General features: G+C 38.9%; 1 protein-coding gene across 6 annotated transcripts; it reads right to left on the bottom strand.

The window, feature by feature from the left end:
• Positions 1–111: 111 nt before the first annotated feature.
• Positions 112–23,112, bottom strand: mgaa (MAX dimerization protein MGA a). 6 transcript variants are annotated; one of them, XM_079854206.1, is made up of 26 exons: positions 22,738–23,112; positions 16,432–16,471; positions 15,166–16,315; positions 13,060–14,881; positions 12,513–12,585; positions 12,304–12,414; positions 12,092–12,211; positions 11,879–11,971; positions 11,109–11,737; positions 10,667–10,961; positions 10,286–10,476; positions 9,993–10,097; positions 9,869–9,905; positions 9,035–9,450; positions 8,348–8,570; positions 7,860–8,159; positions 6,251–6,553; positions 4,931–5,715; positions 4,662–4,822; positions 4,423–4,468; positions 4,156–4,275; positions 3,954–4,065; positions 3,021–3,572; positions 2,767–2,892; positions 2,544–2,666; positions 112–2,439 (listed from the first exon to the last, which is right to left on the bottom strand). In XM_079854206.1, the coding sequence occupies exons 3-26, from the start codon at positions 16,248–16,250 to the stop codon at positions 1,538–1,540; spliced, it is 8,730 nt and encodes a 2,909-aa protein (XP_079710332.1). In that variant the 5' UTR covers positions 16,251–16,315; positions 16,432–16,471; positions 22,738–23,112; the 3' UTR covers positions 112–1,537. The 6 variants fall into 6 exon arrangements, with proteins under 6 accessions (XP_079710332.1, XP_079710331.1, XP_079710330.1 ...); XM_079854205.1 differs by lacking the exon at positions 16,432–16,471 and having other exon boundaries at positions 22,738–23,106; XM_079854204.1 differs by lacking the exon at positions 16,432–16,471 and having other exon boundaries at positions 22,977–23,106.
• Between the last annotated feature and the right edge of the window lie 833 nt (positions 23,113–23,945).

Here is a 23,945-nt window from a genome sequence, read left to right as displayed (position 1 = left end):
TAAGATTAAAACATTTTAATAAAAAAAAAAAATGCATGATCTCAGAAAAGCACATTTTAGACTAAGCAATCAAAAAGAATAATATTTACATCTTCTGTTTTTTTTTTTTTTAATTAACCACAATTCTCAGTCATTAAATGGGATTATTAAAACATTCACTTTCACACATTATGAACACAATTTTATTGACTTAAAAAGACATATCCATCTCTTTTACAAAGGAGTTAAGAGAGCACTGATTTATAGCATATAAAAAAATAAGTATTTTAACAGACAGTTCGCAGACTAACAAAAAGAACGTTTTACATATGTACAATAGCCAAGAAATGTTATACAAGCCAATATACAGACTTTAAACTAGCTAACTAATTTACAAAATAAACCAGTGTAACATCAAATATACAAATCTCATTTTATGAAGCATTGTAGTTCCTATGTAGTTTTTCCTTTTCCAGTCGTCTAAATCGTACGCAAAACAATTGCATAGTGATAACTAAGCTCAAACTGAGGGATCCCTTGAAGTTATCCAGCTCACTGGATGTGACAATAGTGTTAAAAACCTTTGAAATGCTTTAGAGATTGGTAAATATATGTTGCTGTTGAGGTGGGGAGTATGGTGAAGCAAGAGTAGGTTTTCACAACTAAAACCATACATTGACAACTCAAACTTCACTGATTACTTTCAAAACAAACAAAAATAACAAAAAAGAGAGGAAGAAAGAAAGATGGATAGACTATATCCTTAATTTATTCCTATAGTCCTTATGCTATTTATATAGGTTGACTATTCCCTAAAAACAATAAACCTTTCTACGTCCCAATATGCATTATTAGAACCCTTTGAAAGGCACTCAACATATGTATATAAGCTAGATTTTCTGCAACAAGAACATAGACTGTTTGTAGGGAATTTAACATCTATTATTGCTTTAACATGTATTCATGTGATGCATTTAATAGACAGTGGTTTGTTTCAGCGAGATGCAAAGACAACATTTGTGTAATCTCATTAGCAGACACTCACAGATGAAACGGCTTTACTGTTAAAAGTCACTGGGCAAATTCAATTATTCCTAAAAAGGTCACCTGGAAAACCAACCATAACCATCCCACAAAATCCCCAGTGCAAACGATTACAATCAGCTTGACCTTCATGGTGCTACAGGAGAAACAATCCAATGTTAAAAGATTAAGTAAAAACTATATATTTTAAATTTTTAATGAACTTCAATGGGAAAAAAACCAAATGCTCAAATATGGAGGTAAGGATGAGTTAACAGCTTTTCACATCTATTGCCACAAAGAGTGGATACACAATCGCTAGCAAAATCGGAGAATACAGAGAATCTTGCTGGTCAAGTAGGTTGAGTATTGAAAAAAAAAAAAAAGAAGTCAAATCAACAAAACGTCTTTGGATATACCAGAGGCACAACAGGTGGTACCCATGGAAGCAGGACTTGCACAGGAAACAAGAAATAAATACATTTAAAAAAACAATTTTGTACACAAGTTAAACGTGAGCAGCAGCAAACCTGAATCATTGACTGGTAGATCCTATTTGTGGTCTATTAACATCTTGCTCATTTGAATCCGGTTTAAGATCCGAAGAGCCAGTCACCTTATTTACAACATCTTGGGGCTTTAACCCTAGAGGAACCAGTTTAGGCATAGGCCGCCATGCCACATTGGTCCCTTCATTGGCAGATTGACCCGAAGTAGCTTCACATGCAGCCTTCATGTGCAACAGGGGTGGCGGAGTAGGAGCATCACCTTTAACATTGCACGTTGGGGCATTCGGACTTTCAACGTTTGTTGATGGTGCAACTCCAGATTCGGATGATACCGAAGGTGAATCTGACCCAAAGATGACTTTGACCAAGTCATCCACTTTGGGTGGGATATCGATTTCATCTTTAGAGTCTGGAGACATCAGATCTTCATCTAGAGTTAGGAACAAGGGACTGAGAGCACGTTCATCATCCCGCTCTACATCTGCCTGCTTGTCAGAACATGGTTGTACCTCGTCTGGCACGACAATTCTCTGATCTTCATCTTCATTATTCAGCTGCTGGCTAAGAAGAACAAGTTCATCAAGCAAAGACATCAGATTTTCATCCTCAGGGTCGCTGCGGTCATCCTGACCCTTCTTCTCCAGTCCTTCTTGGTTGGATGAAGTAACAGATGCACTGATCTCATCTCCTCCTTCAGGCTGTTTTGGGAAATCCTTGGGTTGAGGCTCATCAACAACTGCCCTTTCCTCCAAATTAGATATTTTAACATCAGAGGTATTCTGCTGATTCTCCACTGGTGCAGGGACAGATTTTGGCTGTGCCTGGGCAACAGATGCATCTTCCACAACTTTCTGTGGTATTACCAGATTCTCCACCGGTGAAACCAGAGAAATAACATTGGTGATGTTTGGAAGGTTGGCAGAATCCACTGAAAATAATGCATCGTAAAATAAATTATCCATATGAATTTCACTGAACAATGTAGAAAAATCTGATTCATTATATATGACAATATCAGCCGAGGAAACTCACCTTGAGTATTAATATTAACAGGACTGTTTGTAATTTTGATTAACTGAGGTTGCAATACTGGAAGAGAATTTTCCACTCTAAGCGGATGAGATATTGTAGGAACTATGGACACAGATGCTACACCTAGTTAAAAAAAGAATACAAAAACACAAATGCGTGTTATTTAATCACTTACTTTCTTTGTGACATTTTGAAGCATCAATTGACCTGTTTAGAGACAAACCTGGTGTAGATGATTGCTGTGTCCCTACTGAGGTGATGCCAATTGGTTGAAGTGGGTTGTTTATGGTTATGATTTGATTGCATTGAACCATGGTATTCATCAGAGGAAATAATTGAGGTATACACACTGGAAAAACAACAAAAAACAAAAAAAACAACAGACATCAAAGAGTGTGAACCTCAAAAAAATCAATTTCAACCAAGTCAAATCAACATGGCACAAGTACTGTATTGTAAATGTTTTTTTGGACTAACCGTTAGTTAAAAGAGGCTCTTTGACTGGAGATCCTTGCATCACCTGGGATGAAGCACGGGACAGAATGTTTGGCCGCATTCTCTCACGAGGTACTGGGAAATGTTTTACAGGACTTAGGACAGAGACTGGTTTCTTTTGTGGACTGGAGTTAAAGGATGGCTGAGTAGGTTTAGACATGCTGCCTTGCTCTTTATCCTGAGTTTTAATGGTGTTTTTGCTACTATCAAGGTCTGTAAGTTTTGAGGTTGGAGTGGATTTCAAAACACTTTTTGTCTCTTCCAGGCTTTTTTGTTTTTTAATACTCAAGTCTATCGGTTTGGAGGGAGAAAAGGTGGGTTTTGGAACATCTTTTACTTTGTTCTGGAATGCCAAACCCTTCTGTTTACTATTAAGATCAACAAATTTAGGTTTGGGTTTAGGTTTGGGTTTAGATTTAGACGTTGCCTGGTTAAGCTGGGACTTTATCTCTTTTGCATTAGTTTGGGCCTCCAGGGCTTTTTGTTTAGCAATAATTTCATTAAGCTTCTGGCTGATGGACTCTGTACTCTTGTCTGTAGACAAAAAGAGATGCAACCTTTGTTAGCAAACCAGATGTTCACACATTCAAATTATATCATTTTATATCAGAATACATCAATGAAATATCCCCACAACTCCTTGTAAATCCTATAAGCATGTGCCTAGGAATAAACAGAAACAAATAGTCTAACAAAAATAGATGAATCCCACACACTGCAATACCTTGCAAATTATATGTCAATGCAACGTTTAGGTCATGCGACCATCAGGATGGTAGCATGACCGAAATGTTGCATTAAAATATGATTTGCAAGTGTGCAAGATTAATATATTTATACAAAATATGTTTCTGATCTTTAATAACAGCTTGGATATTATAAAAAATAATTCCATAGTCTGAAGGACAGCCTTACCACACAATAGTGAAAGCGTCTGTAGGTAACACTCCCTCTTAATTCGCAGTTTCTCTCTTCTTTTTACTAAGTGGTCCTCCTGCTTAACCAGAGACTCAATCTCTTTATGACCCTTGAAATAAGTAAGAAAACGTGTCAAAACATTAAAACAATATTTTCTGTGAAACTACAAGCATAAGCTGTAGCAAAACCAACAACAAACCTTGGTGAGGATGCTCAACCTGGAAACTACACGATTCTTTGAGGGCATTCCTAGTGTTTCCTGAAGTGTAAGAAATAACTCTTTGAGTGTGTGGCGCCTCTTTCTCTCCAGCCTCACTCTCTGCACAAAGAAGTTACATAACACAATTTATTAAATACAAAAACTATGTTACACATACATGTTACAAAATACATAGAAAGGGTTGGGTCAGTCATTTGAAAAAATTAAATAAAAATGTACGTATGGAATGGAGAGAATAGAACCTACCCTGACCTTCACTTCCAAGCTTTCATCATGAATGTGCTTCTGGTTACTGCAAGAGCAAAATGTTTTTAAAAGTAATTTTGTAGATTTTTCACAGGAACTGGTTCATTTTCTTAGGCAAAGCAGCTATTTCCAAATGCTTTCATAGTGTAAATGCAGATCAGGTCAAATACCAAAACAAAACATCAAAATGATGCAAACTACAGTTCCACATAATCAAACATCAATCAGGTGTTCGTTACCTATGATGTTGATTCCGTCTAATTGCAGATGCCCTCAATTTCGCGATACTGTTTTCCTCTGTAGACTCAACGGTCTCAATATCAACCACCACCTCTGCAAAATCTTTCATCTCAGAGTCCAAACCATCTGTATCCTCCATCCTCTCCCCTTTATCAGAACCCTGAAAAACAGCAAAAATATCTAGCCTGAACAAGCAATATAACAATTCGATGAGCTACACAAATTCTGTTACAAAAGGTGAAAATAATCAATTATATGACGCTCTTACACTAAAACTACATGTATCTTCTCGGTCATCATCACTGTACAGGTCAGAGTCATCAGTTAATTCTGTTACATCTGAATCAATCTCTTCCTCTTCGGGATCTGGTGTTTTGTCAAAATTTGTTTCCTTCACATTGGGATTATCTCTGTTATCAGCTTCAGCCAAACTCAAATGTTTCAGCGCTCCATGCTCATTATGTGAAGGAGCTGAATCATCTCCAGAAAATTGCCTGGATTTTGGATAGGTGGCAGCAGAAGATACACTCTCTGATACATTTCCTGCTATTCGTTTAGAAACATCACAGCTATTTTGTTTAACAGGATCCAGCTCAGACTGCTTATGGACCTGACCGATTGGCCCCTCTGTTGAAAGTGAGCTAACAGAAACGGCGGTCTCAGACTTAGTGGAGTCTTTGTTCAGTAGTGTTGAACTTCCATGTTTTAATGTAAAGTCACTCTGTGAGAGGACAGGAGAGGAAGCTGTATTGGTAATTCCAGTGTCTTGGACAGGATTTGGTGAGAGAATTCTTAATGTGCAAGTGCCAGATTGTCCCAGAAAACCTGGGACAACTTTAAGGGTAGAAGGAAGGCTGCTCAATGAGACTGACTTGGATGCAGTGAGTGTAACTGTCTTGCTACTCATAGATGAAGATGTAGAGACTGGTACAGTGACAGTAGGCTTTGACTGTATTTGAGTCGTTGGGTTTGAAGATGTGACTATGGTTGCACTGCCACCCTGAGGCTTATTCAGATTGATTGAAGCCGGTGCGTGCAAACGGATAAAGGTTGCTGTGGGAAAAACAGAGGCATAATTAATATGTCTTTTGGGATAAGCACACATTTGTTTTGCCATTTCCCCCAAACAAGTTTATCAACTCTTCACCAAATTTGAGTAAAATAATAAATAAGACCATGCTGTACAAAAATGACCACATGGATTTTAATATTCAACATTGGTTGTCAGCAAAACACAAGCAAAATGAAACTAGGACTTTAAATGCTTTTTCGAAAACTTGAAAATGATGTGACCATTCCTTAAGTTTACATTTTTAACCTTTTTACCTAATATAAATTTTTAATTCAATGGAATTTAATTTCTACCCTTTGTACTAAAAATGATAAAAAGTAATAATGTAGATTACACAAATTTCTCAAAGTCAGTCATAATTTTGTCTGTGACGCTGTGATTTTTATCCACTGGGGTGCTTATAAAATATAGTTTTAAGCTGTTAAGTGCTAATAACCTACTTATTTAATTATACTTATATATCTATATTTATTGGTTTTCATGAACCATTTAAAATGGTATTCCTGAACCACTTACGTTGTCCTTGAGATAGGAGATTGGGTTTGATGGCTTTAATTTGACTTAGAGGTACCAACTGCATGAGTTGGCCATTAGGATTACGGTACAATGTGTTTCCATCAGCCGTCTTCACCACCTGAAGCAGCATCTTTTGGCCTGGGGTCTGTGGGGGACGAGTCTGTGTGACAGGCTTTGTAATCCGAGGACCACTATTGGGGAGGCCTGTATTACAGGACATAACTTTGATCAAAACAGTCTTTTTCCCAGGAGTGGTTGATCCAGGTGAAGAGACAGTAGTTGATGGCGTTGGACCAGACCCACCTGAAAATAAGGAAAAGATTAATTATGGCAACTTAAACATTCAACTCGGTGGCATGGTGAAATAATTCAAGGACAGTGTGAATCATATAAAGTCAGTAGACCCAAAGCACCACACTAGCTCATAATTAAAGGGATAGTTCACCCAAAAATGAAAATTCTGTTATTAATTACTCACCCTCGTGTCGTTCCAAACCCAAAGACCTTCGTTCATCTTCGGAACACATATTAAGATATTTTTGATGAAATCTGATGGCTCAGGGGGGGCTCCATTGACGGCTATTTAATTAACACTTTGAAGGTAAGAAAGACACCCAAAAAGGTAGGAAAGATATCATTAAAATAGTCCATGTGACTACAGTGGTTCAACTTAATTTTATGAAGCGACAAGAATACTTTTTGTACGCAAAAAAAAAAAAAAAAAAAAATCGACTTTATTCAGTCATTTCTTCTCTTCTGTATCGGTCTCAAAGGAGCCTCCCCTGAGCCATCGGATTTCATCAAACATGTCTTAATTTGTGGTCCGAAAATGAACGAAGGTCTTACGGGTTTGGAACGACACAAGGCTGAGTAATTAATGACAGAATTTTCATTTTTGGGTGAACTAACCCTTTTAAGGAGAATAATGATGGTGACCGGTTGTGTTCACAATAGCAAACTGCTATTAAAATCACTATGTAGTATAAGGAGCATTCACACTGACATTGATTAAATGCCTGTATTCCTATTGGCAGTTGGCACATTATGTCACTGTGCATTTACATCAAGTTGTCTCTGATGCTTATATGGCCACAAATCGCCAGGTTTTTTAAATGTGTGACATGATCTGATTGCTTCGTTTTAAACATTAAATTGATTCAGGCTGTGTTTAACAATTACCATAAATTTTAACAATGCTGAATCCAGAGAAGCCAAAACATATTCATAATTTTCCTTCACCACTGTAAACACAGTGTCACGCATTTTTACATCTCAGTCTGCAAAAGGACAGATCTAACATTAAGATATACTGCGTAATGTGAAAATCAATGAGGGTGAAGCTAAATTAAGCTCATGGAAGATTATTCAACCTACACTAACAGCCAGAGTCACAAATGATGATAACAGAAGATAATGGGAAGGGTACACAAAGCAGGAAGATGAAAGTAACCCGGTGTCTTTCTTTGAAGCAACAGCAAGCTTTAAATCACAAGAACAGACCCATATGAAGGCCATGTATGTTAAATTCTCCCAGTAGATGCATGGCCAAAGGGTTTGTTGGAGAGGGAAGCACAGACACAAAATGGCAAACCAACGAAGCCAGGCTTACCCAGAGGCAGGCTGGGTGATTTAGGGAGGATGGTGATGGTAGGGGCTTGGACTTTTGATACAGTGGGAAAATTGGTGCTACCTGCAGAGTCTGAAGGCTCAGACACCTGGGTTATCAAGTCTGCTTTAAGAGGAGAAAGAGCCACCCCAGGAGCACCAGCCTCTCTGCCAATCATCAAGGTTGAAGGGATGACAATTTTTGGAGCAGAAGGCTGTAAGTGTGAGGTGCTAGTGTTGTTTTGAGAGTTGATGTGGTTGACCACAAACTGGGTGAAGACCTTTCCCACAGGGGGCTTGGTCACTGTGCAAAAAACAAATTAAGGAGCAGGTTAAGTCTGCCACTAAAGTTATGCACATATTTACATGCAGTACAGCTGCACAAATGTAACAGTGTTATACACTGCTTAGTAATATACTGGACGTCCACTATATTGGGCAATACACTTGAGAGGTCTGGAGGTGAACGCTGTAAACCTTTACATGACTTACCAACAGATTTGATGATGGGTGTGTTTGTAGAAGTAGACGTGCTGGTAACTGTGGTTACTGTGGCAACAGTAGAAACCGGAATGGATGGGATAGAGGCCTTTGTAATGGTTGACTTTGTTGGACATATTCTCCCTGTGATGTAAGCTGCCAGTCTGTTGGCAGGATGCAAAGCTCCCATCTGCCCCAGCTCTAACTTGGCCTGTGGGTATGGCTTTCCATTGACCTGTGAAAACAATTGAACGCAAGTTTTAAAGGACTGGTCCTACTCCATTAAAAAATAATCATACCTTTAAATATAAAGACATGTCTTAGACAGGCAGGCTTTAACTACTCTTAAAGTCAACAAAAATTATGTTGCCAACCCATTTTAGTTCTGTACTGTTTAAGGGAAAAAATTGTAGGATAAGACTTTATTCATTGGGAATTGATTGAATTGTGAAAAGTGAGCATTTCATGCAGCCCAGGTGATGTCAGATAAAAAGAAAAGTAATTTCAGATGGTGTAATGTAATTCATTTTGATGAAAACATTGGAATTACATACACTGATGAATTGTGCACAAGAAGACCAGGAACATAAATTAAGCAAATAGGGTACATTTTCATGTTATGTTGACTTCAGGTTAGTTTATGATATTTTGTACTCCTAAATACATCTAAATGGTTTTGCCAGGTAATTGCACGCATACCATTATTCGGCCTGGGGCATCGGGTGCTTTTTTCTCAGCCTTGAGCAAGCCTGCAGGGCAACACCTGGAGAGGAAGGGCAGACCTTTCACCTTACTCTTCTCTACATGCTTTTTCAGCTCAGCTTCATTTTGCGTAACCTTCTCATCTTCTTTCTTCTCCACAGGTCGAGAGATGGTGACTTTATAGGTTTCGACAGAACCATCATCTGTCTCTTGTAGAGTCTTGGAAACTGGCTCAATAAAGTACTTGCCAATCCAGAAAGGATGCTTCAAACGATCCTGAGCCATGTGCTCACACACTATGCGCATAATGTAATTTCTGATGTCTGTACTTGTCCAACTGCATTCGGAAATGATCTCAAGGCGTTTTGCAGGGCCAGACAAATTAAGAGGTACAAGCTCACCCTCCTCAATATCTATGAGCAAAAGGGGAAAAAAGAGGGGTTTCAATTTAAGGACCAGCTTTGTAAAACATTTTAAAGTCCTTTGAACTTGACAATATGTTGTTTGGCAATAAACTATGATTACACCAACTATTAAAGCGTTAGTTCACCCATAAACAAAAATTCTGTCATTAAATACTCTATTACTTTTATGATGTCTTTACTACCTTTCTGGGGCTTGAAAGTGGAGGTTGCGTAGGCTGTCAATAGAGGGACCGAAAGCTAGATTTCATTAAAAAGATCTTCACTTGTGTTCCGAAGATGAATGAATGTCTTACGGATTTGGAACGTCATGAGAGTGAGTAATGACAGAATTAAAATTTTTGTGTGAACTAACTCATAATAACTAATGATCAGTAAACTAACTAATAATCAGTAAAGGAAAACAGACCTTGATTAGAGACCTGCAATATGTGGTGCTGGTCAACCTGCCAGAAGTACAAGAGTGTACAGTGTAAATTCGTGTAAATTTGTCTTAACCAAAAAATATGCCATCCTTCATGTAAGAATCTCACCGTTTTTTGTTTAGCTTGACACCTGGAGTCAAACGGTCGCGAACGAGCACATGTCAGTGAGCTATCCACATTGTCCTTAATCATATTCAAATTTTTCTCTTCCACCTGAATACAGAAAGGAAATATTTAAGATATCCAAGTGTACACAGATGAAATTCTGAAACTACACGACACGTGACAAGTATTTTATAACAGGAAAAAAATTGCACATGAAATTATAAACCCATTAAAAGCATGTTTAATTAACTGTGATCAGTTATGATTGCAATGTATTCTAAATCTTTGAGTCTCACCGTTTTTTGTTTTAAAGGACTGAAAAAGCTTTCCAGGTCGTGTTGAAGCTCTTGAGACAAGAGTGCTGGAGATGGAGCTCTTGGAGGAGGAGGAGAGAAAAGAACCTCTGAATCAGAACCTTCTCTTTTTCGAACCCATAATGTACTCACACGTTTGGCCGGTTCAGGAGCTGTCTCCGGATCAGTCAGAACTGCAGGATATGGTCAAGGTAAATTTCATTTGCATAACTTTTCTCAGTACAAATTGTTTCAAAGCAGCATTTCAAGCAATACAAGCTAATTGGAAAGATGCATGAATCTTACGATAAAATAACAAGTGGTAAAATGTTAGTTATAACAATGGTACAGCTATTGCAATAAATATCCATTGAATAAACTGACCATAAGTTTTTCTCTTTTTGTTTTTCTTCTTCCATTTAGCCTTGTTCTCCTCTGACACTCCTTGAGGTTCAGGCTCATCTGCTGTACTTTCTTCCTGTTTGGGGGTCTTCAGTGCAACAACTTTGCGTCGCAGGCAGCTACAGCCCAACATGCACTGTGGTTTTCCACAGTGATGATGTCGCCTCATGTGCACCAGACTGGCACACACGCAGCCAAGCCTACAGAATACATTGAGGCAGGGTGGTGCACGTCGTCTTATAATTCTGATGGCATCAGGGTTTCCTTTTGATACCCCCTTAAAACCGAGAAAAAGAGATAAGAAAGAGCATAAGGTGTCTTGGAGAACATGATCCCATAGCTCAATTCTGTTGTTAATAACTACAAAACCCAATATCTGTCCTAAGAAATTATACACTAAGAAGATCCTCATTTTGACTTATACCTCAGAGGTGACAAGAGTGGCCAGTGCGATGGCTGCCCTTTCTTCTGTAATATAGGTACGATGTCTGCCTTCCCACACTGCTCCATCTTCCACATCCATCAGCTTCACCAGAGTCTTAGGCAAACCTACACTACGTCCACCTGTGCAACTCGATTGTGTGGAGCCAGAAACTTCAACCATGGGACTCTTATTAGGGGCTACAATTGCAGCAGTCTTTTCAGGACTCAAACTTTTGGATTCCTTCTTATTTTTAAATTTTTTGCTCGGTTGTGGCTTTTTCAAGCACAATGCAGGTTTGTTCACACTAAAGACTGTTTTTATTTGCTTTCCTGTACATGACTTTAAAGGTTTTTTGGATTTAAATTTCTCTTTTGACTTGAACGTTGGCTTGACCTTATTCAGTGTTGTGGATAAGGAAGCAGGTACTTGTTTCTTAAGTACACTATCCAGGGTACGAACGTAGCTAGTGCTCTTTGTGGGCAGCTGGTATGCTACAGACGTAGTATCAGTCTGTGATAAGTTAGCAGCTCGTTCGTCGATCAGTTTGCCCTCGCTAGCCAGATACTCATCCAACATGTCACTACAAAATGCAGAGAGGTTCTTCTGCCCTGCATCTGTGCTTGACACGCCTGCAAATAAAATGTAATGCAAAATCATTATTTTAGCAGCAGTATCATACCAACATTTCAAATTAGTTAATATCAGAGTATATTCTTGTAACAGAGTATAAGAGTATATTCTTGTAATAAATCACTGATAAAATAGCATACCTTCAGTAACAGATCCTGATCCAGCAAACTTGTCTCTCCAACCTTTAATTTTAGTAAAGTCAGTAGTTTTTCCTGTCCTTGAAACAAACTGGACTGCAAAGGGGAAAAATGCATTAATGACAATGAAAATGCCTAAATAATGATTTAGGTTATCTATATGCTTATTGTTTGTTGTTATTATTATTAAGATACAGATTAAGATTAAGAAGTTACCTTGAGATGATGCTGAACTTCCTTCGGGTGAGAGAACAGGTGGGGGAATGGGTAATTGCACACCCAGATATTGCAGGTCAATTTCAAGGTTTAGGTCAAGCAGATTCAATTTTAATCCCACTACGAAGAAAAACAAAATTAAACATTATTGTAATGTTGTACATTGTATTGTTATATAATTTAGAGATTCAGAGAATTCCAAAATCTAGAACCTTCTTGCAGCACTGGATGAATGACCTGTCTGTGCTTCATGAGTTTCAGATCACATAAAAGGGTTTTCTCTAGCACCGCAATCTTTTCCTGCATATTTTCATCACTGCCACCTGTTTAAATAATAATAAAAAATAAATAAAAAATAAAACTGTAGGTGATTTCAAAGTGGTTCTTTAGCATCAACCACGGTGAGGTGTTCAATTCTTACCGTCTGGATACTCTGTGTTTTTTTGTGCCATCTCCGTTTTGGCATCATCTCCAAGGTGAATCTCAAGAGCTTTCTATTTCAGGATTAAGGTGTTCAGAATGTCACATAGATGTATTGTAGTAAATATATGGATAGTATACTGTAGATGGTACATACACCAGGTCAATTAAAAAGTTTACAACATTTTAAAGTAGTAAAGCAAAGCAAATACAGCTAAAGTAGTCCTTTAATTAAAATGAGCTGTAATCCAAATATTCTAAAGCCAATCAAAAATCTTTGTAAGAGCAGACACTTTAACAAAAAAACAACAACAAAAAAAAAAATTCAAATTCAGCATATATAGAAGACACATTCACTCAGGTTTGATGTCAAGAACCATTTACAAAAAACAGGAGGAAATTACTTATTTGACATCAAGGTTGGTGCGATCATCATATGGATGCTTTAAAATAAGGGTGAGTAAAAACTACATATTCATTTTTGTGTGGTCATTTCCTTCAAAGTTTCCTTTCTATGTTCTAAAGTTACCAGACAAGTTAATTGTTACCTTTGACATGAAGGAGACAAACAACTGGCCGTCGACATCCTCCAGGCTGGGCTGCATTGGAACAGTTACAGGTTTTTCAAACACCTCATCATCTTCACTGAACTTCAATTTTCCGATTTTTTTCGGTTTTGCCTTGGACTTCTTGAAAGTGCCTCCATGAGAGGATTGTTTAATTGGTTCAGGAACAATGTGATCAGAAACACTGGTCTCATAACTAATAGCTGACTGCAAGTCATTAAGAGGCCCTGGTCTATCAGAGCATTGACTTTGAGAGAACAAGTCAATTGTTCCTCCGAGATGTTCTGGCCCATCGGGGACACTTGGTGACAATGATTCTCTAGAAGTTACAATTGCATCCAGTGGTCTTTCTGGAAAAAAATCATTGATCTTTCTGGCAGGCACAGTCTTGTCATTGAATAGACCTAGTGGAAAAAGGTCAGGAGAGGAAAAAGCTGTGCAATTCAATAATCTTTCTGGAAATGAATCAAGGGTCTTTCGAGGAGGTACTGGTCTTTCATAGAATAGACTTGGTGGAAATGGGTCAGGAGAAGAAGGAGCTGGGCTGGGCAAGGAGAAGGCTGGGGAAGATGGGTCATCTAACGGCAAGGAAAGGGATTCTTCATGTGTGAACAGAGAGTGTGGAGGGATTTCTTCAGAAAAAAGCTCAGGACAAGAGCCCTTGGAACTATCTAGAAGACAATCGGAAATAGATGCACTCTCAGCAACATCAGGCAATGAGGCAAGTTCCTGATAAGGACCATCGTTGTCTGTACAAGATGGCACACCAAAATCTGATGTAGTGACAGAGGGGTCAATTGGTCTGACATCAAAGTCATTGTTAACTTCAGGTGTGATAGGTAAACAAGTGTCATGAACAGTGTCACATGTAAAGAGAGTTGAAATGTCTGACTGAGACCTGAGTGTGTTGTCAAGATCTGGCATAGAAACAGCATCAGCATTATGGAACACACTAGATATTGTGTCAGATTCAGATTTGGAGGAAGTGGTAGTGTTGGGGGCACGGAATGAATCACTGCCAACTGGGAAATGTGAAAATCCATCAGATAATTGCATTTCTGCTGGTACGGGGGATGCAGTTGCTGATGAAGATGATAATGCAGTGGACAGAGATGTAATGTTGATTGCATCTGTTGTTGATGATATCACTTTTTGAAACATTGAGGTATGTACTGGATGTGAATCTAAGATAGTGGTAACACAAGGGATGGAAGACAGCAAAGCAGATGATCTTTCAGGGGTTAAGAAAGGTTCACATGACTTTTCAGAGTCTAAGGATGAGCTGGGTGTGTCAGATTTTGGTGTGATAGGTCTTGTCTTAGACTTTCTCTGTTTAAGGAACTGAGCAAGGAGCGGTAGGGGTACACGTTCTGGCCGCTTATGTGGTAAGGTTTTCTTCATGTTTGCTTTAGACTTGGCCTCAGTGTCCAGAGATGAAAGGGTGTCCATCCCCTTTTCATTTGTGTAGGGTACATTTTGGTCACTGGTTAATGTAATCTGGTCAGCTTTGTGTTCATCTATTTCTGTTTTAGTCTCATCTGTCTTTAATAACTCTGTTTTTGAGGATGTGTCTGTGCTTTCACATCTGTGAATGTCACCTACCACAGTTTCATCATTACTAACAAGTTGTAATATATTTTCTGTTTTGGATGATATGTCCATCACCTCCTTTTGATCACTTGTGCAAGTTGTTTGCAAGGCCACACCATTTTTCTTGATATTCTCAAGTGATAACCTTTTGACTTTCACGTGAGCACCTTTAATGAAGTCTGAAAATGCCGATGATGATGGGCGCTTCTTACTACTGTCAAAGAAAGGATAAGAAAATAAGACAAAAAAAAGTTTACATTTGTCAAAATTGGCAAATATGTACAATATCTGAAAATATTTTTTATATGCAGCCTAGGGCCTAAAACACACTACACAATTATATGTAAGCAAACACTTCGAGCTACAGCACAAAACAGGAAAATGCGTTGGTCATGCGTTCGCACAGTTGCATAGAGTATGTTGCATTGAGTTTGTAAATCTAATTCAAACTAAAGTAACATTTTGCTTCCATTTGACAAATTTATTAACTCGACTTACCAGAAACCTTGAACATTTGTTTCAATAGGAGCATCACCATTAACAACTTTCTTTTCTCCATTTGCAGGGCTGGGACCGTCCTGGTCCTTATTGACCTTTACAGCAGCATTTCTCTTCATAAACAGAGTTTTCAAATTGTTCAAGGTTGTCATCTCCCTGCTTAGCTTGAGTTCACTCCCAGTTTCCTCAGTGGACATTCCATTCTTTACCTTAGATGAACGGGCGTTGACTGCATCCTCCCTGAAACCTTTGGCAAATGGGTTGTAGTCAATTTTGAGCTGGGTGATGCGAAGGTTTTGATAAGCTGTGACTGCAAAGAACTCGGTCTGAGAAAAGCTTAGAGTTATAACGTTGGGATTGTCAACTTGAATGTCTTCAGTGGCTTTGTCTGCAGGTATGACATGAAGTCGAGGAAGGTATCGGTGCATTGAGTGCAAAATAATATGGTCCTCTTGGTCCAAGTTGTTGCAAAGTTTCAGTCTGTAAAATGAAACAGGGTACTGCATCCAGTGTAGGCCAGTAGCAGGGGATTCTGGGTGTACAAACAAACGTGAAACATGAGGCTCAGCCTTCCCATTCGTTTCCCATCCTTTCCCACTCCATTTGTACCTGTGGTTATCAACTGGAACAATATCCATTGCCAGCACGTAACTCTGGAAAGGTTCCATTCCAGAGAGACGAAATCGACAATAGGGGAACATTCTACGACCTTGTTTGGTCAGAATCATCTCAGTCTGACACCTATAGAACTCATTCCACATACTGTTGTTGTCCAGTGTAACTGTTATGCCCTTACATCTAGCATCTGCTGCCAAATGTTCTGACTGTGAGCCGTTGTTGGTGTCTGCAAATGTAGATGATGATGGAGGAAGGCCGGTTACAGCAGAGCCAATTGAAGAATTCACCATTTTATTTGCCTCACTAATTGCCATCAGACTGCTCTTGTCTTTCCCAGTATCACCAGACTGCAACTGTTTGAGGACAACAAAGATGGAAGGTGGAGTGGTTGTGGGAGGTGCCAGTGTTGGGGCAGTCATGCCCTCTTCATGTAGCACCATTGCACCCTGCTCCTTTGTATCTGCCATGGGAGTTAAGAAGTCATCTGGATAGCTTCTGACCCTCTCATCTCAGGGTATTTCAGGTCTACATCCTTTAAAAAAAACAAGACATACACGACATAACATGGTCAAAGCATGTTTGACAGCGAGCAACTGTAAAGATTAACATTCAAGCATATTATAAACAGTTTTTATTTGTGTTACTCACTAGATTAGTCAACTACTAGTAAGTTGCATCCCTTCTTGGCCTGTATGCATAAAATTGTTAGAGGACAACAATTTAATTCCATAAATGCATTACCTTGTCTGTTTTCAAACGGTTTACACCTTGCTATCTAGTAAACATACTTTGTAGTGTATGGTGCTTTGTGGACTACATCACAAGTGGCTATCCATCACAGGCCTCTAAGCATTGCATTAGCCAAGGTAGCCTAATACTTGTGAGGACATCTATGCAAGTCTTAGACAAAGTACATCCTGAATATATATGGATAAGGGGTATTCAACTCTGCTCCTGGAAGGCCACCTAGCAACACAGTTTAGTCCTAACAAACTCTTCAAAGGCTTGATGACACTTGGAAAATATATGCAGGTTAAGGAGTGGAACTTTGGATGAAGATGGCCATTTATGAACAGTGTTGAGTACCTGTCCTAAACAGTCTACCTCCACCCTCTGGGTCTGTAGAGGACAAACGGTAATTGAAAAGACTTGGTGTTTAGTTACATGTAAGTAAAAATGAGCTGCAAACATATGGAGGTACATGCAGCATTGACTGAGGATCTGTTGCCTAAATAAGGGGAATTGATACAAGAAAATGTCATGGTACCTTGAACTTAAGTTACACATGTACATGGCAACAAGAGAGAGAGTTGTTTTATCCAATCACAAGTGGCCAGGACTAAATACAGGTGGAAACAGGGTCTAAAACAGGGTCTTTTGTCATTGGATCACTGAAAATATACGCAAGTAGTCAAAAACACAAGAAACCACATTGCATTTGTAGTAGGAACACTATCTGTCTAGATCACCTTACGTGATATTTCTAGGATGTGTGGTGACAGAAAATAATAATAATAATAAAATAAAATAAAAAAAAATCACAGCTGCCTAATGCACCTCAACCGACCACTTGGATCACCGAAAACACTAACACCAGGTAAAAACAGGGCCTTTGTGTAACTTATCAAACAGCATCACATCTCAAGGGCTCCGACTTGACCAATGTCATGACCACTACCCACCCCAAAATTGACTAGTTAATCCAACAATGGTAGACACTGTAAAGAAAAAAATGCCAGCCATCAAATGCTAGGGCTAAAGGGTTAGGGTCCACAAAAACAACAAAAAATGTTGGTGATGTCAATTCGCAAAGACTGTGAACATACGCATTCTAGAACCGAACACGCATGCCTATAGAATAATAATGTAATACGCATGTTCGTACCGGCACTGTTTTCACAGATTTGCGTTTTTGTAGTTTATACGGAGACAATAACGATATTCGTTTTGAAAAACTTGCACTTTGAAACACGTTCTCAAAAGTTTGCATTTTCTGGCCCCCAAAACGCTGTTGTTGTGTAAATGAATGACCAAAACGCATAAAGTTTTCAGTTTGTAGATAAAAAATAAATTTAAAAAAACTGTTGTGTAAACTGCCCCTAAGTTCAGTGGTCTCTGTTCATTAACACTGAATAGAAGAGTGGGGGTAAAATGATGTATGCATATAAACAGGGAAACCTCTATGGAAACCTCTATGGAAACCTCATTATTCTTTTTTTTTTTTTTTATTATTTAAAAAGCCTAGGCTACATATAGAGAAACCACATAATTGCCCTTTCTAATTTCAGGTTGCACAGTTGCACCAGGTTTTTCATAGACAGCCTGCAAACTCATTGATGCCACATTGTTCATTCTTGAAGAAGAGCATAAGCCTTCATATGTAACTTGTCTATAGAGATTAAACTCACTGTTTCGGACTGTTACCTCAACTCAGCATTCTATCTGCAATACCGGTGTATCCTTTGTCCTACCTGTGACATGACACAACCTGGCTCTTCTGATACAGAATATTTTAATCAAGAAATTAAAGTATTAAACAGGACATTGATCATATGACACCCTAAATGACAGTTAATTACCTAACAAATAATTGAAAACAGTGACAAACAGAATTATTTTTACACACACAAAAAAAAAAAAAAAAAATTGATGGAGGGCTTCTGGAAAAATTCTGACAGAATTGCTAAATCGCTTTCCAAAAGAATTAAAATTCCAAACACTATCTCAAAAAACACATGATGCAGTACTCACTTAATGAATTCCCAGCAAATAGAGACTGAGCAAATTCATATAATTTATTCAATGTTCAGGTCTATAATATAGTGTAAGCATGTCAAGCAATTAATTTGCTTAAAATTATGTTTCAATAAAATTATTTGGTAATTAATAATAAAAACAACTACTAGCTTTTATAAAATCAATAAGGCCTTAAGGCTGTGCTGTATTGTGAATATAGGCAAGTCACTCTGCTGTATGCCCTTTAGTTGTGACTATATTAACAATTTAGCACAAACTCTCGTATTTTATTGTTAAAATATGTCCTTGTTACAACCCATTGTCTTTGTGCTGTGTAATGACACTCACTACCCATTTAGAATAAGCTCGCCAAATTGTGGTTAATGCTACGTTACCTCAAAAGTCAAAGATGTGCTAGAAATTGATTTGTTTACCCAAAGTAATTGATTTGTTGATTAATGTTGTAATTGCTGCAATTACGAGATTTCAACTTATAAAAAGTGTTCAAATGCTTGTAGAGCTCATAATTACAGCCTGTAAGATGGGAATTTTTTGAGTGCTCCTACCTGTACCACGTGACCGCTTTACCACCTGACCGCATCAGATTAATTCAGCCATTGATAGTGTTGCCAAAGAAATGCATAATTCCCAGGCTGCGTTTAACTCCACTTTTATACATACACTTCTCCAAGCACTTCCCCTTGAGGGAATCCCCACCGCCATTCAACTTCATCAAGTGGGCGAGGGAAGTTTAATTGGACAGACCCTCTACCCATCGATTTCGACAGAGGGAGCGAGACAACTCCATACACTTCAGGCAGATTCATAAACCACAAAGAGCCGTGACTGTGACTGCACAGGAGATCGCGCTTAATTTACCCCACACAACTCGTGTTTGATTTTTGATTTATTTTGACATTTAATCGCATAATACATGTAGCTACCTTAAAGCTACACTGTGTCATTTTTTAAGTTGATTCTTAGCAAAAAACACTTTGTTCTTTCAAAATCATATGTGCTCATTAATGTGTAATTACTTCTACCAACTAATCAAGTATTCTCGTAAGCATAGAATCTGCTATTTAGAATACATACGAGCGAGTCGCTCGAATGGCGGCAGCCATGTTGCGCCTCCATCTTGAAAATACATTAGCCAAAGAGGGACATACCTGGAAATTCAAGTTTCGCCTTCTGTGTTTTGACACTCAGTGGCACTGTGACGAATGCGAGGGGGAGATTGTTTGCGACTGTCAGCAGAGTTGAAATAATATGGCCACCGTAGGAGTTAAAAAGCCCTCGGAATGGGAGGGGCTAGAAAGTAATATTCAGTTTGTAGTCATAAACAATTTCACCGCTAGATGGGAGAAAATCATACACAGTGTAGCTTTAAGTTGACTACTATGGTTTGTTGTATTGTTATTGTAGTATGTGTAAATTTGTATACTTTCTCCAACAGCCCAAGCAAACATACAGGCCTATAGAATGGTGCATAAAACAAATTCATAAGGAAAACATTTTAAATAATAAATCCACTCCATTGTGGATTCCAAACGATCAAGGGCTTATGGTGTTCCATTTAAACACACTGCAAGGGTTCTGCCAGTAGTGGGCACTCATGCACTGTAAGCAATGACGTACATTTGAGTGAACAAGATGGAGGGAAGTTAGCGAGGGAAGGGCATAGAAAATTGGACTTAAAGGGATACTTCACCTCTGGAAAGATGAATGTGTATTTAAAATGGGTCATTTATGTAGAAGAAATGTGAAATTATTTTTGAATTTGGAGCTTTCCACACTGAGAAAAGCCAGAAAATTTATTTTTGGCTTATGTGGATGAAAGACAACAACTCCCAGAATGCACTTGCTTCACTGCTCTACGAGGCCACTCCCAAGCCACGCCTACCGGTAAGAGCGCGCAGTTAAACAACAAGACTAAGCTACTAGTGAGTCTCCGTGACGAGTCTGCCCGGGATTTCTAGATCGCCCAAAATGTCCGGGATTCGGCTTTTCTACAGTCGCCATTCATTATGTTTACTGTGGCGAGCAGGACGAGACTGAGGGCCGTGGGAGAACGGTGCGAGGCCGGTGGCGTGATTAGCCTACTGATGAGCGACACCTGTGAGACGCACTGGTCTCGTATCTCTCACGGAGGACCGGGAATTTTCTTAGCAATGTTAAAACGCACATCAACCGATCACTTGTTTAGCGTTCATGGAAACACTACATTCAGATTCACCAATCGGAATGAATTCAGCTAGATTGAAACAAAAGGTGTGCATGTAAACAATGAATGGCGACTGTAGATAGCAAAAGCCGAATCCTGGACATTTTGGACGATCTCGACGGCCGGACATGTCCGGGAAAAAGAGGATGGTAACCTCTACTACTCAGCTTTCTCCACAGAACAAGAGCCTGCTAGCTTAGCTTCCAAAAAAAGATGGCTGACACTATGTGTACATTCTGTGAGTGAGATCCCACCCTCTATGGGCAGGTTGAAAACATGCAGGACAGCTCCTACTACTGGCTGTAGTCTTTAGCCTCTGGCCAAAAAATCCTCCGATGACGCAAAATGACGATTTTTGCGTCATTGGAGGATTTTTTCCAGACAAAAAAAAAAACATAAATCTCTCGTCTCAGGGGGATATGAGGGTGGAAAGCGCGGTAATTAGAAAATACTACAGGTTTTCTACTAATACAAAGCTTATTGCTAAATCCTGAAGTAGGGCTGGGCGATATATCGCATGAGATTGTTATGCGCATCTCGTCAGTAAAGCCGGTTCCTTGATTAGTAGTAAATCGCCATCACCTGCTTTCAGATGGAGCGGCATTTACAACACAGTGCCGTAGTTAACTGACAAGCTGAGCCATATCGCATTAATTATCGAGGACGTATCGCCTGCGATAATTAGTGCGATATGGCTCAGCTTGTCAGTTACTGTGTTGTAAATGCCGCTCCATCTGAAAGCAGGTGATGGCGATTTACTACTAATCAAGGAACCGGCTTTACTGACGAGATGCGCATAACAATCTCATGCGATATATCGCCCTGTGTTGTAAATGCCGCTCCATCTGAAAGCAGGTGATGGCGATTTACTACTAATCAAGGAACCGGCTTTACTGACGAGATGCGCATAACAATCTCATGCGATATATCGCCCTGTGTTGTAAATGCCGCTCCATCTGAAAGCAGGTGATGGCGATTTACTACTAATCAAGGAACCGGCTTTACTGACGAGATGCGCATAACAATCTCATGCGATATATCGCCCAGCCCTATCCTGAAGTATCCCTTTAAACGCCACCCCAGTCCAAGGACATGAACAGCGCCAAATAGAACGTCACGTGTTGTCATCTCAAGATGTCATCGGTAGTTACGACATGGTGTAACCATAGCAAAAACTTTCCTTGTCATGTGATCTCAACTCGTGAGGCAATACAATCTATGCAACTTAAAACAACTTTTAGTAGGCTACTTTATTGACTCAAATATTCATTTCGTGTAAGCATTATTTAAACATTTTCTATAGAACTGTATTGTGCACCTTCCAAGGTGGGTGTGTCACACATCCCATTTATATGCATACTTGAAAAAGCAAGCAAATACAGTTTCGTCTCTCGAGTGGACAGTATATTTTAAGATTTGCTGTATTATTAATAACATATGGTTACATTTTTATATAAATATTATTAAAATAATAATTTAAAAAGTTATAATATATGGAAGCAATAGAATGATATGGCGGGTTTCGAAATAATACCTCATGCTTAAAAACTAGTGTTACTGCTGCATAACCTTCTAAAACGTATTAAAATAACTCAATTTATGTACAAAACGACGCAATTAAGACACCAAAAAGGTTTTATTTATAATTTAGTTGTTTAAGCGACGTCACAACCTTATTGTTGTGCATACTGCATAAAATCAAATATAACAAAAAATATGCATGTCAACGCCATTACATCACTTTAGCCACATGATTTTGAAAAAAACATGTCCCATTTTTAATACACATCTATGATAATAATAAAAACTTTAAGAATAGCGTCAAACGCATTTGTAACGCAACGTGCGCATGATTACCGAACAGGCGCACGTTACTATAACAACATTACTAGACTGCCTATTTTACCTAATTCACAGGTGAGCAAACGTGGCAACCACCGGCGTACATAAATGTTATTTGTCCATTCAAAGTCAAGAAAATGAGTTTCAGTCACCTTTTGTGAAACAGGCGTCGAGATATATTCGTCGATGGCGCATGTCTCTAATAGGCCCGAGATCTAAAAGTTGGCGCGGATAGCGCGTGCACGTCGAAACATCTCGAATGGCGGGCGAAGCGCGCTGAGACTGAGAGATGGTCTGCTCTGGCCACGAAGTAACAACGAAAAACACCCTTGTTCAGCGAACTTTTTCAATTACTTTAACAGACACAGCTGCATCCGGATTAGACTGTTACCTTTTGTCAATATGTAATGCATATTGTGCATACTCTCTCTCCTGTCTTCGTTAATGTTGTTTTTTTCCTCTCTCCCTTCTCACATTATTACACTGTGCGTCTCACCCTCCGAGGTTTACGTGCGTGCGGTGACGTCAGCACGTCGCCGTTCAAAACATTGCACGCGCTCGTGTGACTACCGTGCGCAGGCGCTGCTCTGACTGATGAGAATCGTTGGTTGTATCGCGCATGCGTTTACTTAACGCCTTTGTTTACGTCATGGCTGCCTCGACTCGCACTGCGTCGGTTTTTATTCGAATGACGAAATTCGTAGATAAAAAAAGAGTCGTTGCGTAAAATGTTTTATTTTACGTCCGATTTGGAACAGCGCGGCAAAGATGCATCATATGTTCATCTTAAGAATCATACACGCGGATTTTGAGACAAAGGGAGTTTTGTTCATGGTGATGCCAAACCCTTTGTTTTCAGTGCTCTGCCGTCAAAAGCTTTATTTATTACAATGCTCCTTTGAACATGCTCTCCACTCGTTTGTCTGACGTTACTTGTTTTCGTTATCAGAGGACAGGCAATTGTATAATGGCCGAAGGGGTTTAACAAAGCCCAAAAACGAGGCATGTGTTACATGTCCTGTCTATTTCCTTTTTGTCTCTGTCTTCTGGCTGTTTATGTTTTAGGATTTTGCTGACTTGGAGAGAACACTAGTATTTGGTGCATTGCAGCAGGAAAATGTGACAGCTGCACAGACTATCTCAATAAAAAATAAAATAAATAAACATTCATTGCAAATTACATTTCACTAGTACTAACATGAAAAGTAAGTGTCTAATTACTGGACAAACTGCCATTTAATTCAGTTGACTCTTAGCTGATTAAGAGAATTTTCAGTAGTTCTGATTACAGGTGTTTCCAAATTATGATTTAATTATCAATCATGCACACATGCCAAGGATATAAGGATTTGATTCAAAG

Source organism: Squalius cephalus, assembly GCF_949319135.1.
Source record: "Squalius cephalus genome assembly, chromosome: 20".
In the NCBI taxonomy this organism is placed as follows: Eukaryota; Metazoa; Chordata; class Actinopteri; order Cypriniformes; family Leuciscidae; genus Squalius; species Squalius cephalus.
The sequence above is the reverse complement of the archived record's forward strand: the minus strand, read 5'-3'. Positions and strand labels throughout refer to the sequence as shown.

What these genes read in the sequence shown, in the direction of transcription:
- mgaa (XM_079854206.1), bottom strand. Translation starts at nt 16,250, where the DNA reads ATGGCAGATACAAAGGAGCAGGGTGCAATGGTGCTACATGAAGAGGGC. An exon ending in AAGTTCAGCATCATCTCAAG is followed by an intron (nt 11,972 to 12,091) that starts GTAACTTCTTAA and finishes TCCCCTTTGCAG; the next exon opens with TCCAGTTTGTTTCAAGGACA. An exon ending in GTCAAGCTAAACAAAAAACG is followed by an intron (nt 9,906 to 9,992) that starts GTGAGATTCTTA and finishes TACTTCTGGCAG; the next exon opens with GTTGACCAGCACCACATATT.